The sequence below is a fragment of the Conger conger genome, chromosome 14 (genome assembly GCF_963514075.1).
Source record: "Conger conger chromosome 14, fConCon1.1, whole genome shotgun sequence".
NCBI lineage: Eukaryota > Metazoa > Chordata > Actinopteri > Anguilliformes > Congridae > Conger > Conger conger.
Genome location: NC_083773.1, coordinates 24,192,445 through 24,207,454, shown reverse-complemented (window position 1 = coordinate 24,207,454; position 15,010 = coordinate 24,192,445). Strand labels below are relative to the sequence as shown.

The window sequence follows — 15,010 nt, the reverse complement described above, 5'->3', positions numbered from 1 at the left end:
ACTATGAATACAATGCAGCACACAAGCACACAAACAACTCATGGACAGACACCCATGCATACTGTCCAAACACAAATGTGTTCAGAGGTGAATACACACTCAAACATATATGGACTCAGACCCAAACACTTTTTCGTGGACACACACGCACTCACACACACATACACTCACACACACACGCACACACACACACACGCACACACACATACACTCACACACACACACTCACTCACACACGCACACACACACACACACTCACACACGCAGACACGCACACACACACACACACACACACACACACACACACATACACTCACACACACACACACACACTCACACACGCAGACACGCACACACACACACACACACACACACATACACATACACACATACACACACGCACACACACATACACTCACACACACACACTCACTCACACACACTCACTCACTCACACACGCACACACACACACTCACACACGCACACACACACATACACACACACGCACACACATTAATAAAATCACATGAAATCACGGCTGTGTCCTGGTTGGGCCGGCGCGGCGGTTGAGCTGTTTAATTTATGAACCTCGGTGGAGGCTGTGTGATGTCAGTGCAGCAGATTACTGATAGGCCCTTTCATTTTGAAGTTTAATAAAGCTGTCGTGGTGATTCAGCACACGCCTTCAGTTAACCACGTAGAGTAATGACTTCCCCCTCCAGACCGGCCCTGAACTCTTCCCTTTCGTCTACTGCGTAATTCCCAAACTAAGAATTGAGTCAGAACAGCCTTCAGGGGCAAGCCCCTTCCAGAACATTCTACTGCTAAGATCCTGTGACAAACAGCCCCACCCTGGGAGGGTGGAATACCGGCAAGCAAAGCCACAGGGAATATGGGTACAGAAGGGAGGAAGTTACCGCATGAGAGCACAGTGGATACGCCGTTGACATGCGCCATTTTTTTAACCGTGAAAGTCTCTCTTTGGCACGTCGATGAGAGTCTTGAGCCATGGGTCAGGAGACTCCCATTTGATTGGCCACTAATTAAACGAGGGAGGGGTGCTCCCAGTCCTTCCAATCACCATGCAGGAGTGCCAGAGACCCGCCCTCACAATAACCTCCAAAGAGGTCCAATAGCACAGGCTTCATCAATTCATTACTCTGACGATTTATTGAGTGATTAGCTGAGAAGCTCGTTTGTAGCACAGTGAGGAAAGGCCTGGAGAAATATCCATTTGGAAAGTGCTGCTGGAAACGCTATGGGCAGGACGCTCTTTCAGAGCAGGACAGAGTGATGGGACAGGGGGTAGCTGTGGGTGGGGGTGAAATTAGGGTGGGGGCTGACTGATTAGTCATTTGCGCCCGGGGTGTCCGCTGGAGTCGATCTGTATCTATTAGCGAGTGCTGTCACATGGGCGCCCTCCCTGAAACGGGAATAAATTTGCTTCCAGGAGATAATACATCAAACCAGATCGTTATGGATACCACTCCTTAACGTACAGACCGCTACACCACGCACACTTCCTGTGCAGTGCCTCACTCTTTCCTCTCTCTCTGTCTTTCTCCTTTCTCTTCTCTGTTTCTGTTTCTACTTTCTACTTTTTGTTTTCTTTCTCTTTCTCTTGTGCAGGGAAGCAAAAAAAAAACAAAAAAAAACAGTAGTTGTCTTTTAGCCAGCTCAGGGAGAGCTGGAGCCTGAGCGCGGTGCTTCCAGGCACTGCGTGACTTAGTGTACCTCTCACAGACTGCTATGAGAGGACACTGCAGTGTACTGGCGGTGTGACACAGTGTGTGTGTGTGTGTGTGTGTGTGTGTGTGTGTGACACAGTGTGTGTGTGTGTGTGTGTGTGTGTGTGTGACACAGTGTGTGTGTGTGTGTGTGTGTGTGTGTGTGTGTGTGTGTGTGTGTGTGTGTGTGTGTGAGGCTGGGGTCAGACCGCACAGCTTAGCAGGTTAAGAAGTCTCCTGTATTTATCCAGCCAGTCGAGTGTCTGAATTCAGAGCTGAACTGAGGACAAGGCTGGCCATTACCCAGCAGCCTCTGGATTCACTACAAGGGAGGGAAAGAGCCGCTGGAGATGTACAGGAGGGATTCACACACACACTCACACACAACCACTCACACACACACTCTCTCTCTTTCACACACACACACACTGTGTCACACACACTCACATCACACACAGACACACACACACACTCACTCACTCGCCTGTGTGCTCCGAGAGAGAGAGAGAGAGAGAGAGAGAGAGAGAGAGAGAGAGGAACAGAGAGGGGGAGAGTGACAGAGAGAAAGTGAGAGAGAGACAGGGAGAGAGAAAGATGAAGAGGGAGAAGGAAAGAGAGACAGAGTGAGAGAGAGAGCCATGACAAATGGCCTTCCTTCCTTCCTGGCCGTACACATCACCACACTTTCAGCACCCCCACCCTCCACATTATTAGCAGGATATTGATTTTATTTTATTTTATTTTTTTGGTGGGGAGGTGGGGGGGATGATGTGTGTGGGGGGCTTGGGGGTGTTGACTGCTGGCTCCTCTCTAGGTTGGAGCAGAGTGCTGGAGAAAGGCTTCTGCACTTCCTCCTAACCTAATGGGAGGAAGACCTTCAGGGCGAGAGAGAGATACAGAGGGAGGGAGAGAGAGAGAAGGAGAGTAAAGGAGGGGTTTGAAGAGGAGACTCACCAGGGTGACCATGGTTACAGCGGAACCACAAGCACAGAGAGGGAACCTGCCGGAAAAGAGGAGGTGTCACAGGGAGGGTGGGAATATCAGCCTCTGATTGGACAAGTACACAGCCAAGGCTGGGCCGCTCTGCTGGTGATAAGCCCTCGGCCAGCGGAAGGGGGGCCTCAGAGCCATACATTGCTAAAAATGACAGACATTTAGTCTTGTATTAAGACTTAAGTTCTTTTTTTTTTCTCAAGTATAAAATATTACCTTGTTTTAAGGTACTATTTGGAATGTTCTTATCCCATTGGCAAATCTTGAAATTAGTAAAAACCCCACCTTGTTGGCATTAATTTTTCCTTATTTAGCAAAAAAGTTAATAAAGAAATAAGATTTAAAGTGTCAATATAAGACTAGAATGTTGACTTTGTTTTTTGGTTTTTGCATTGTAGAAACATTACCACCCAAATCTCTTCCTCCTCACCGCTGGGGCCCCCTCCTGTCACACACACACACACACACACACACACACACACACACACACACACACACACACACACACACACACACACACACACACACACACACACACACACACACACACACACACACACACACACACCTCCCTACAGGTGTGTGGCTGCGTGAAACACACACCTGGAATGTTAGCGGGCAAACAGGTGTTGGAGCCCAGAAGTGCATCCTAACCAGTGCTTCCTTTTCTTGCAGATGATATTTTAGGCAAGAGAAGATCCTACTCTCCCAACAGCAGCAGCGAGTGCCCCTCAGAGAGCAAGAGGACCCGCAGCGTCTCACCCAGAGGTGAGGAGCCTTTACCCCCTTTACCTACCACTATAAACTGTGTGTGTATGTGAGAGAGAGAGAGAGTAGGGAGAGAGAGTTACAGTGAGAGACAGAGAGAGAAACAAAGAGTGAGAGACAGAGAGAGAGTGAGAGAGAGAGTGAGTGACAGAGAAAGAAACAGGAAGGGGGAGAGTGACAGAGAGAGAAAGTGAGAGAGAGACAGGGAGAGAGAAAGATGAAGAGGGAGAAGGAAAGAGAGACAGAGTTAGAGACAGAGCCATGACAAACCTTCCTTCCTTCCTGGCCATATACATCACCACACTTTCAGCACCCCCACCCTCCACAGTGAGAGACAGAAAGAGTGAGACAGAGAGAGAGAGAGTGAGAGACAGAGACACACACACACACACACACACACACACACACACACACACACACACACACACACACGCACGCACGCACACTCTGGCACACAGTGGCAGAGGAGAGTCTGTCCATCAGAGGAAATCATTAAATGGCAGTTGTGTGGTTTTAACCTTGTTCACATTACTGCTCGATCCAGCACAAAACAAGAAAACATGCAAACGCACAATATAATAAAAAAGGTAATTATTTCATTCCGTGATTGAAGTCATTTGTGTTTACCGCACCTGAACACATACAGGGTATGCAGAAATGATGGCTGTGACAATTAATTAAGCAAATTAATTGGGCAGATTAATCAGCTAAAGCTACTGATTAAAATGTTCATAAATTGTTAATTAATCAGTAATTTATTCATTACATTAAATGTATTGATTTTAATGTAAGATTGATTTTAAATGTATTTTGTTGATTTACATTTAAAATGAAAATACTCAAATGTACACTCAGTGAGCACTTTAGACCTGCTTGTTAATTGCAAATATTTAAACAGCCAATCATGTAGCAGCAACTAAATGCATAAAAGCATGCAGACATTGTCAAGAGGTTCAACTGTTTCTCAGACCAAATGTCAGAATCGGGAAATGTGACCCAAGTGACTTTGACCATGGAATGATTGTTGGTGGCAGACAGGGTGGTTTGAATATCTCAGAAACTGCTGATCTCCTGGGATTTTCACGCATAACAGTCTCTAGAGTTTGCAGAGAATGATGTGAAAAACAAAAAACATCCAGTGAGCAGCAGTTCTGTCGACAAACATTGTTCATTTGAGAGTTCAGTGGAGAAGGGCCAGACTGGTCAAAGCTGACAGGAAGTTGACAGTAATACAAATAACCACACATTCTAAATCTCTGAACACACAACTCGTCAAACCTCTCAAGTGTATAGGCTAGAGAAGCAGAAGTCTAAAAAATAAGTCTAATAAATACCCAATAAAGTGCTCACTGTGTGTATGTTACGTAATCAAAAAAAACCCTAATATGGAAACAATGGAATTGTATGTGAGTAAAAATACTTGTAAAGTAAAAAATAAAATGAAATATTTAGGAAAAATGAACAGTGCATGGTGGAGAGTGAAAAACAGGTGCCCCAGAGCTACACACAGGCCTGGAACTTCCCTTCCTGGCTCCGGTGGTCCTGTGACCTCTCCGCCCAGAAAAGCGCGGTCTTCCGCAGGAATGGCGGAGGGCGGGTCCGGCTTTGGCGGAGTGTTTGGTCCCTGACCTCTCCGTCACCGGGGCTCCGGGGCCGGCAGATCCGCTCGGGGCCGGGGACGGGAGGGGCGGCGGAAACGGATCTCTCCGGCGCGCGGGCGGGTTTCCGTGGGCGTCCGCCGCATCTGTCCGTCTGCCAGACGGGAGGGGGGGGGGGGAGCGAGGCCCCCACACAGCCGCCGCAGGGCCGCCACAGCACGGAGCGCCCCCCCCCGCTCCGCCAGCCAGGCGCATAAATGAATGATGATCCCCACTACTTAGTGCCTTAAATAATAGATGATGCAGTTTTAAAAAGCATTGATTGCGGGAGGGCGGGGAGAGAGGGATTCTGGGAGTGTAAGCGAGCGTGTGCGTAGGATTAGGCGTGTGTGTGTCTGTCTGTGTGTGTGTGTGTCTGTCTGTATGTGTGTGTGCCTGTGTGTGTGTGTGTGTGTGTGTGTGTGTCTGTCTGTGTGTGTGTGTGCCTGTGTGTGTGTGTCTGCGTGTGTATGAGAGTGTGTGTGTCTGTATGTGTGTGCCTGTGTGTGTATGAGAGTGTGTGTGTCTGAGTGTGTATGTGTGTGTCTGTCTGTCTGTGTGTGTGTGTGTGTGTCTGCGTGTGTGTGTGTCTGTGTGTGTGTGTGTGTGTGTATGTGTGTGTGTTTGAGTGTGTGTGTATGTATGTGTGCCTGTGTGTGTCTGTGTGTGTGTGTCTGTGTGTGTATGAGAGTGTGTGTGTATGGGTGTGTATGTGAGAGCGAGTGTGTGTGCATTTGCATGCGTGTGTGAGAGTGTGTGTCTGTGTGTGTGAGTGTGTGTGAGTATGTTGTGTGTGTGTGAGAGCGTGTGTGTGTGTGGGTGTTTGTGTGTGAGAGCGAGTGTGTGTGTTCTTGGTGTTTGACTTGTAAAAAGCGAGTTCTGCATTGTGCCTTCTGAAACCTTTTCCCCCACATGACCCCATTTAAACACTCAAAATATTGCATAAGCAGGCCATCACGATTACAGCTTAAACGAATTAAATGCATCAGTCTGAAACATTCAAAAGCTTTTAAGCGGCCAGCACAAATAATTACAACCATATATTAACCGTATAATAACAACTGACATACGAATATGTGCAAATGTCCTTTGTTTTTCATTTATTTGGTTTTAATAATGTGATTATGCTTCTTGATGCGGGAATCTGCTGTGGCTCTGCTGTGTGCGGATAGTGTGAACAATACTAAATATTTATGCCCCCCACCCCCTCAAGTCACCCAGTTAAGTGCAACAGGTCACTGCAGTGGCCAACACGGGGAGGTATTAGTGGAGTATGAGACCGTGCTGATCTCGCAGAGACTGATTACTTCCCCACCCAAACACGGGAGCAGCCTGGCGTCAGGGCGAGCGGCCTCCACTCCCCCCTCCCGCCGTCTGAGAGAGCGGCCTCGTGACCACCGCTACCCACACACACTCACACACTCACACACACACACACACCCGCACACAAATGCACTCACACGCACACACACGCACACACTCACTCACTCACTCACTCACACACACACACGCACTCATGCACACGCACACACCCGCACTCACTCACTCACTCACTCACTCACTCACTCACTCACTCACTCACTCACTCACTCACTCACTCACTCACTCACTCACTCACTCACTCACTCACTCACTCACTCACTCACTCACTCACTCACTCACTCACTCACTCACTCACTCACTCACTCACTCACTCACTCACTCACTCATGCACACACACACACACACACACACACACACACACACACACACCTCCCCTCCTCAAGATGTCCTTTCAGCCCTGCCATGGGAAGCCGGTTGAGTTTTGAGCTGAGTCTCAGACTGACTCCTCAGTGCTGCGGCGTGCAGCCATTTTAGGTGAAGCGCACACGCTCACACCCCAGGGCCTGCAGGGGGATTAGAGGCTCAGGGAAGATGGCAGTTACAGCACAGCGTCCCCCACACACACTGCACACACACTCCACACCCCACACCCGCCTCCCCTCTCCCCTTTCTCCCCTCTGCTCCAACTTGTCTGCTTGGAGTCAGGCTCAGGTGTCAACCAGGTTTAAACCCACCAACCCCTCCCTAACCCCAAACCCCCAACCCCCAACTCCCCAACACAAGACAACTCGGTCAGGTCGAGACCACACCACAGGGGAACTGCGTGAAAATACACATATTCTTTCATTAATGCACATTACACAGTTGTGATAACTGTGTGATTGCGTGCATACTATTTATATTATTTCATAGTGTATTCGTGCAAGTCATTGTTAATGTACACACACACACACACACATCTTGGACAGGACGTCACAGTCAGGCTGCCAAACAGCATTTAATAGCGGAACGGCAGAAGAAAAGATGAAAAAACAGATGAAGCTCCATTTGAGCCAATTGTGGAGGAATGGAAAATGAATCCCTGACCCCTTCACCTCCGCCAGTGCTGCTGGTGTTCTTGCATACAGGATGAGTAAACAGCAGCGCCTCTCTCCCCCCCCCCCCCCCCCCCCCACCCCCCCCCCCCCCCCCCCCCCCCCCCCCCCCCCCCTCTCCAGAAAACTCCCATACCCCTGCGCTGGAGACGCTGGCCGGTCACATGACCCCGGAGGAGCACTACAGGAGGATGATGTCAGCGCTGAACGAGCACGGGTCGTACGACGAGCAGCAGCAGCGTCTGTACCAGCTCGCCAGCAGCATGGGCGTGCCCGGCCACGGAGGTGAGCTCCCAGCATGCACCTCACCACCCTCACCCCTATACCGGGGATCATGAACTCCGGCCCTGCAATCCAAACCCAACCCTGGTTTCCTTTCCGCCCGGGTAATTCGTGCTACCGATTGGCCGGACTGTCTTCGCACCTGGCTGTTCACGGCTCTCGGGGACCATCAGCTGCTGATCCCCTCTCCGTTTTCTGAGCCTTCACCTTGGGTGCGTCCCAATACTCAAAAAATGTATCCTCCGGGGTGTCTCGGTGGCACAGCCTGCAGAGCACTGACCGCATGCTCATTGCGAGCCGCGACGTCGGCGGTTCGAATCCGACCGTCCGACATTTGTCGCATGTCTTCCCCTCTCTCTCGCTCCCATTCTTCCTGTCTCTCTATACTATATACTGTCCAATAAAGCTGAAAAAGGCCTAAAAAATATCTTTAAAAAAAAGAAAAGTATCCTCCTTTCCTTTTCTCCCCTTGTCTCCTTCTCCTATCTGTAAGGAGGAGGATATGAGTGGAGGGAAGTAGGATGCATTTTCTGAGGACTGGGCCTCACCCCCCCTCTCCCTCACTCCTGGGCCTCGTGGCGATGAGCGTACCGAGGGACAGCCTCGTTATCAGACCGGCGGCCGTGATGGTGGAGGAAGGCGTCAGGGTCGGCACGACTCCCCCGTAGGTGGAGCGAGCTCCGCAGGTCATGTTTCCGCCCACGCGGAGTTCAGCCGCCGCACCACGCACCAGCGTGAGCCCTGTCAGCACACAGCCTCGTTACAAGAGCAAAAAAACGAAACGCTCGCTAAACGATTGGACCTCAAAAATAAATATATTGTTCCGTGCAACGAGCGTTAAAATATGTTCCACAATGCGTTTTATAATGAGCAGATGTGCTTGTAAAATGAGCAACCATTTGCAGGTCATGGTTATTCCGCTTTAAAAATACATGGTTAGCGCAAATATGTAGGCTTTCACTGTAATCGCTGCCGGGGAGTGTACAGTGGGATGCGGGGGACCTTAATTTCTGATAATCACATTGGGTCAAATCCAGGGGTAAATAAGGACACGCCATTAGCAGCACGTTGGTGTTGGTTTTAGCTGGACTGAATCAGAAGGGCTGAGGCTTCCTCCACAGCCCAAAGTCCTCAAATGGACAAGAAGCAGACGGCAGCCATGACCGCAGCAAAAACGCCACAAGAACTGCGAATCGAACCAAAGGCAAATGTAAAAAAAATCTTAATAATTGCAAAAAAAACCCCAAAAAATTGCAACCAAAGAGTTTTCATAAATAATATAATAATAAAAAATCTACAAAACCCAGAAAAGAGCACTCAGACTAACAGGAAAGGAGAAGGGCAGGAACACAGGGGGGATTCTGGCCTACCTAAAGACAGGAAGACAGACCTGAATTATTCCAAACCTGCCAAGAACAGCTATAACACAACAAACCCAAAACACAGAAAGTCCACTAAAGCGGTTTTAAAAGCAAAAAACCTGCAGTATCCCAAGCAACAGGCTGAGAAGGAGACTGGTTTAGAGGAGAGGAGGGATGAATATTTACAGGCTTTAGAAGACCAAGTGTTAGCAGAGGTGTGGAGAGTTCCTAGTCAGCACTGGAGAAGGGGGGAGACACCTACACACCTGACAGGGAGGTTTTTGTCTGTGTTTGTACATATTTTAAATTTTGTAATATTTATATTGGGGGGAAAAGATTACCAAAAGGTTGGTTCAGTTCTCTGTGGCAAGCTACTCTTCTGCAAGACCACAGTCTTTGCCAGTGTTCATAAACTGTACGTCAGTCAAATCAGTGTACTCTTTAGTCACTCAATACAGCAGTGCTTTAATACCCCAGTGGGTGATTCTATCTGCTATAGAAACACATGAAACTGGGATTATTAAATGAGAGGCATCATAACTATTGAGAAATTGACAGACCCAATTGACTCATGAGTCTCCATACCAACGACACCACCGTCTAATCCCTTCAAATTAAACATGGCTGGAGCATCTTCCCTGCTCTTTACTGCTCGTTTTGTATGTCATGGTTCCCTTGTAGGGTGTGGGAGCAAACCGGAGGAGCATTACATATATATATATATATATATATATATATATATACATACATGTGTAAAAACAGCTCTTATGCTCAGTGTTGTGATAGAGCCTCCAGAGTTGGTTAGCTCATGGGTAGAGAGTGAGGTTTTAGGGGGGGGTTCGGGGGTGCGTTGGGGGCTTTCGAGAGGGTGAAATACTACCCGTGGTATGAGTGGGAGCTGTAAAGATGGTTTATACCTGTTAATTTAAGGCCAGGAAAGAAGCTGAGCGACCGGGCTCCACTCCCGCCGTAAATCCTGCCCATGAATCCCACCGCGTGGAGTGAGCGAGGTCGGTGCTGGGGTGGGGGTGCTGGGGTGGGGGTGCTGGGGTGGGGGTGCTGGGGTGGGGGGGGGGAGTCCGCGCTGACGCTTCAGAGACAGCGCCGCAGCCTCTGCAATGTGTGAGATCCTGCATTTCATCTGGAGCGTGAATCCTGGCCTCTCAACCACACAGCTAAAGCCAACCCCCAAACCGCAACACGGGGGAAGGCCGAGGAGCACACGCAACAGACATAAATATTAGGAGGCCAGTGCCCCCGGTCTTCAGAACCTCTCCCTGAACCCCGAGCTACGGCCGTCTGGTGGCACAGTAGCACCCACCACGACCACTTTCTCCACACTGTGAATGAAAAATGTACATTCGGTAATAGTGAATGTTGCGGCGTAGCTCGTAGTATGTGTGCTAGGTGTCAGCCAGCTTGGTAAATGATGAGTTTGAAACTCTTGAATTTTCTGTTTCTGACCGTTCAAGTGCCCAAATTTTATTTGGCCCAGTTTCTGACAATGTGCAGTTTGAACAGTGGTACTGTACATGGGCTTGAGTTTGTTAGAGACCGATCCAGGCTTTCTGCCTGGCTGCAAGCCAACCCTCCAAATTACCAATGCTGTGGGAACAACAAATTTGTGCTTTTTTGCAACCACACTCATTAACTATTAGATATATGAGGAGGGGGAAGGACACAAATGATTAAAAAAATGAGCTGAGAGACAAAATGCATTTACTTCTGTAACCCTCTCCTGTTTTTTCCTGTTAGTTTATACTTTTTAACTGCTACAGTAAATCTGTTATGTCAAATGGTAACCTATCTCCCTTTTTTATTAGAATGTAATATTAATTGGCAGTAGGTTTAATGTTCCTTTTCACTAGCATAAACGTAATCAATCTCACATCTACATGGCAGAGGGGGAGTAGATATAACCTTTATTTTTATTTGATCAGTAATAATTTTTGATTGCCAGTTACAATCAAAAGGGAAAGACTATAAAAGGTTTAACTGCTTTTTTGCATCTGAAAAGAATTATGCGTGAATGTCCCGGTTATTTAACAAAAAGAACGTTTCCTTTGTTGATTCGCCATTTTCAAAGAAACAAAATGGCGGCATCTTAAATTAAGGCTCTGCTTTGGCTCATAGATGTTTAATCACCCTCTTCATTACTGTGATCATTGGTATTTGATATGTGAGTTTTACAGAGTTCCAGAAGTTGTAGATGTCTTGGTATGGTAGTTACAGACTTGGCCTATTTACCTTATGTACTGGACTTATGTTCATAGCCTTACCACCAATCATATATGAATTGTACCTTATCTGACCTGTTCGGTAGGTTGTTCTCTGACCTTGATGTGCACTTCTATGAAAGCATCTGCTGAATGAAATGTAATGTACTGTACAGCATCGGTGTGATAAATCTTGGGTTTGCAGCCCTATGGTGATTTCTGATCTCGCCTGATCGTGGCTGGCGTTGTTGGTATGTCGAAGGATATCCACAAAGCAGGTCAGTTCGGTTAGCGTTGCAGTAAGTACTCGCAGTGCGAGGAGAACCTTGCACGCCCGTTCTAGTAGGGAATGTGTGAGGGGCAGTTTGGGGCTACGCTCCAGGGACTTACTCAGGGTTCGAGGATCGGGTCACACAGGTCAACGGCCCACAGCAGAGCTGACTACAGAGATGGAGAGAGGAGAAATGATTGGAAGGCTGGAAAGGCTTCTTACACACGGACACCCACACACATAAATACACACGCACACACATACATACACACACCGGCACACACCTGTGTGTGTAAGGTATGCGGCTGGGGCTATACGCAGGCAGGTGTTCCTATGGATACTACGCTTGAAGCTCATGATGTTTGAATAAATATGCATGCGATAGACCAACGATTTGTTTGCACTACAATGGAGGCTGTGTTTGGTGGAGCTTGCCTGTGCCTGTTGATCTCATAATCCAATGATAAGGCTCTGCCAGCACACATCTGGCTGTAACGGTAGTAGTCAAGCCTATTGTAGCCCTTGTGCTGGCTTAGAGTTGAGAGCAGGGTGTTTGCCTGTATATTGGTGCCACTATTTTTCACCGAAATTCAGTTTTAATGTAAATGTTTTGTTTTGTTTTTTTGGCAATATTTTCTCATGCACTCACAGAGCTGCCGTCCAGTCAGTTGTTGTCCTTCTCTGACTTTTGCTGGAATGCGTGCGCTCAAAATGTGATACACGTTGCCTGAACTGTGAGTTGCTGAGCTGTGGCTGAGATTGTCCGTGGAGGAGAAGGGTAACTGATTTACTGCCTGCCCCATACCCACAGTCCTCATTGCCCCTTCATCTGAGCGCCTTCCGCTTGTTCTGAAGTGTTCACTGCATTTCTGCAATCCCAACTTTAATGGAGGTCTGTGTTTGGGAAAGCCATTATCAGGATCACTAAACAATGAGTCTGATTCATTCACACACACACACACACACACACACACACACACACACACACACACACACACACAAACACACAAACACACAAACACACACACACACACACACACATACAAAGACACACTCTCACACACTCATACATGCACATACACAGACACACACATACACACACACACACACACACACACACACAAACTAACACACACACTCACGCATACACGCACACACACACACGTATACTCTCACTCTCACTCTCTCACACACACACACACATACACACAGACACAGACACGCACACACACAAACGTATACTCTCACTCTCATTCTCACTCTCACTCTCTCACACACACACACACACACACACACACACACACACAGACACAGACACACGCACACACACATACACAGACACACACACACATACATACACACACACCCTGTTTTCCCTCTTTGGGCACTGGCGGGCGGATGGGCCTGGAGGGGCGGTATTGATCCGGAAAGCTCTTTGAGTCCGCTTGACATTGACGAGGTGCTCCGGCAGCCCCCCGCCCCCCCCCCCCCCCCTCCAGCCTCTCCCACACACCCCTGGACCCTCCAAACATCGGGCTGCTTTTTTATTCTCTCTTTCTTTCCCCCCCTCGCTTTTTTCCCCTCCCTCGGCCGCGGGTCCCCGCAGAGCGTCCTTTCATGTGTTTGAAGTTGGGGCTCTGGAATAAAAGCCTGTGAGGTTGGGGGTAGCGGTGGGGGGTGGGGGTTCGGGGGCCGAGGGAGAGAGGTGTTGTGTTGGGCTCGGAGCGGGCCGGCGCGAGAGAGCGTAAGTGGCTGGGGGGGGCGGCACCCACATCCGCACGCTCAAAGAGAGACAATGCGGAGACTGATGGGGGGGGGGGGGGGGGTCTTGAAGGTGTTCTATTGTCGGCCGGCTGAAGCCTGTTCTAAGCGTCTCTCTTTGTGCTCTCACATTTCACCGTCATGTGGATAGCGACCGACTCGCAAAAAATTCGGACTGCAATTGAGGCATAACGAGCCGAAATCAAGTGAAAATAGATTAATCCATTTTTTCTAAATTCACGCGGATCTCGGAAGAGAATCCATGGTAGAACCACGTCCTTAAGGGACGTCTCTCTTGCGAAGGAGTTTTCAGGTAGTTTGGAAACTTTTGGTCACGTAGCTTGTCCTGCAGTGGCATAATGGCAGACATCTGTTATGCAACTGCAGAAATACAGAAAGTGTAAATGCTGTGTGAATTTCTTCTGAGCGGCACTGACGCCATCGTAATGCAGCATACGGAGCACCTATTCCTGCCTTCTCTGCTGCTCTTCATCCGCTCTTGTGCCCTCCTGCGGGACGAAGCACACTCCACTAATGGCTCTAGCCGTCCACTGCAGGCTTCCCCTCAGTATTAGCAACAGTAACCGCCCGTCAGGAAGACTACACATCTAAATGTGTTAGACGGCAGCATGCGACTGCACACAAACATCCTGTTTAAAGAAATGAGTATCATTAAGGGTGTTTTTGTATCTGGATCCAAATGACATGAGTGCAAGCCAGTGTCCATTACGTGTATTTATATATTTATATAACACGCACACATATGTGCTCAGGGCAGTAACTGAATACAGACATTTTCTTAGCTGCATGGTAGTGGATGGTGTGTTTTGACGGCTCTTGGCTCTAGTCCGTCTGTATGCGTGTAGCGCGCTCCAAGAATCTGTCCAAAGCCCCGTCCAGCTTTTCTCCCGTGGCGGCGCGGGGTTTTTTTTTTCTTGTTCCTGGTGAAAGCGGAGCTTAGCGGATAGGATTCCTGAGTGAGGCTGCTTTATGAAGCGGCCAGAAAAGGGGACGTGACAAAGGGAGGATAAAGAGCGTCTGCACGAACGGGCGCGCGGGCGGGCGCAGGAAACCCGACGCTGCCCGACTCCCGCCGCCCCGTCCCGCCGTCCCGCCCGGCCGCCCTGCTGCCGCGGGCAACCGCCAAACAAAGGGAGGGGGGTGGGGGGGTGGGGGGGTGGGGGGGAGTCTGAGGGGGCGGGTGAGACTAATTCATGTGCGCTCGCACCGTACAGGGCTGACTGCGGATAAAACAAGCGGTTGTTGACTTTGTCGTTACCCCATTTTTCTCTTACTTTGACACACCCCTCGCCCACCTCACCCCACTGTCCTTTGTACTTCCTGTCAGGCTGACCCCTTAGGCGTGTGACTCAAGGTAACCCAGAGTGACTCAGGGCTTTCATTGGTAGGAAGGAGGAAAAGGGGCCGGCTCGGAGGAGAGGAGCCCTTAATAGCCTTGAAGTCAGTCTCAGTTCCCTTAAGCATTGCAATGCGCCAGAAGTGTATGCAGAATTAAGATAGAATCAGGGGGACCGTTACGAACAACAAAAGCAACTGAAACGGCAGAAAGAACCGG

General features: G+C 49.0%; 1 protein-coding gene across 3 annotated transcripts in view; it reads left to right on the top strand.

The window, feature by feature from the left end:
* The window catches only part of samd11 (sterile alpha motif domain containing 11), a 70,794-nt gene that overhangs the window by 39,623 nt on the left and 16,161 nt on the right, over nucleotides 1-15,010 (top strand). For all 3 annotated transcript variants that reach the window (XM_061219825.1, XM_061219826.1, XM_061219824.1), the window contains exons 5-6: nucleotides 3,397-3,489; nucleotides 7,667-7,828. In XM_061219825.1, the coding sequence (XP_061075809.1) occupies nucleotides 3,397-3,489; nucleotides 7,667-7,828 (255 nt within the window). The remainder of the gene's footprint in view (nucleotides 1-3,396; nucleotides 3,490-7,666; nucleotides 7,829-15,010) is intronic.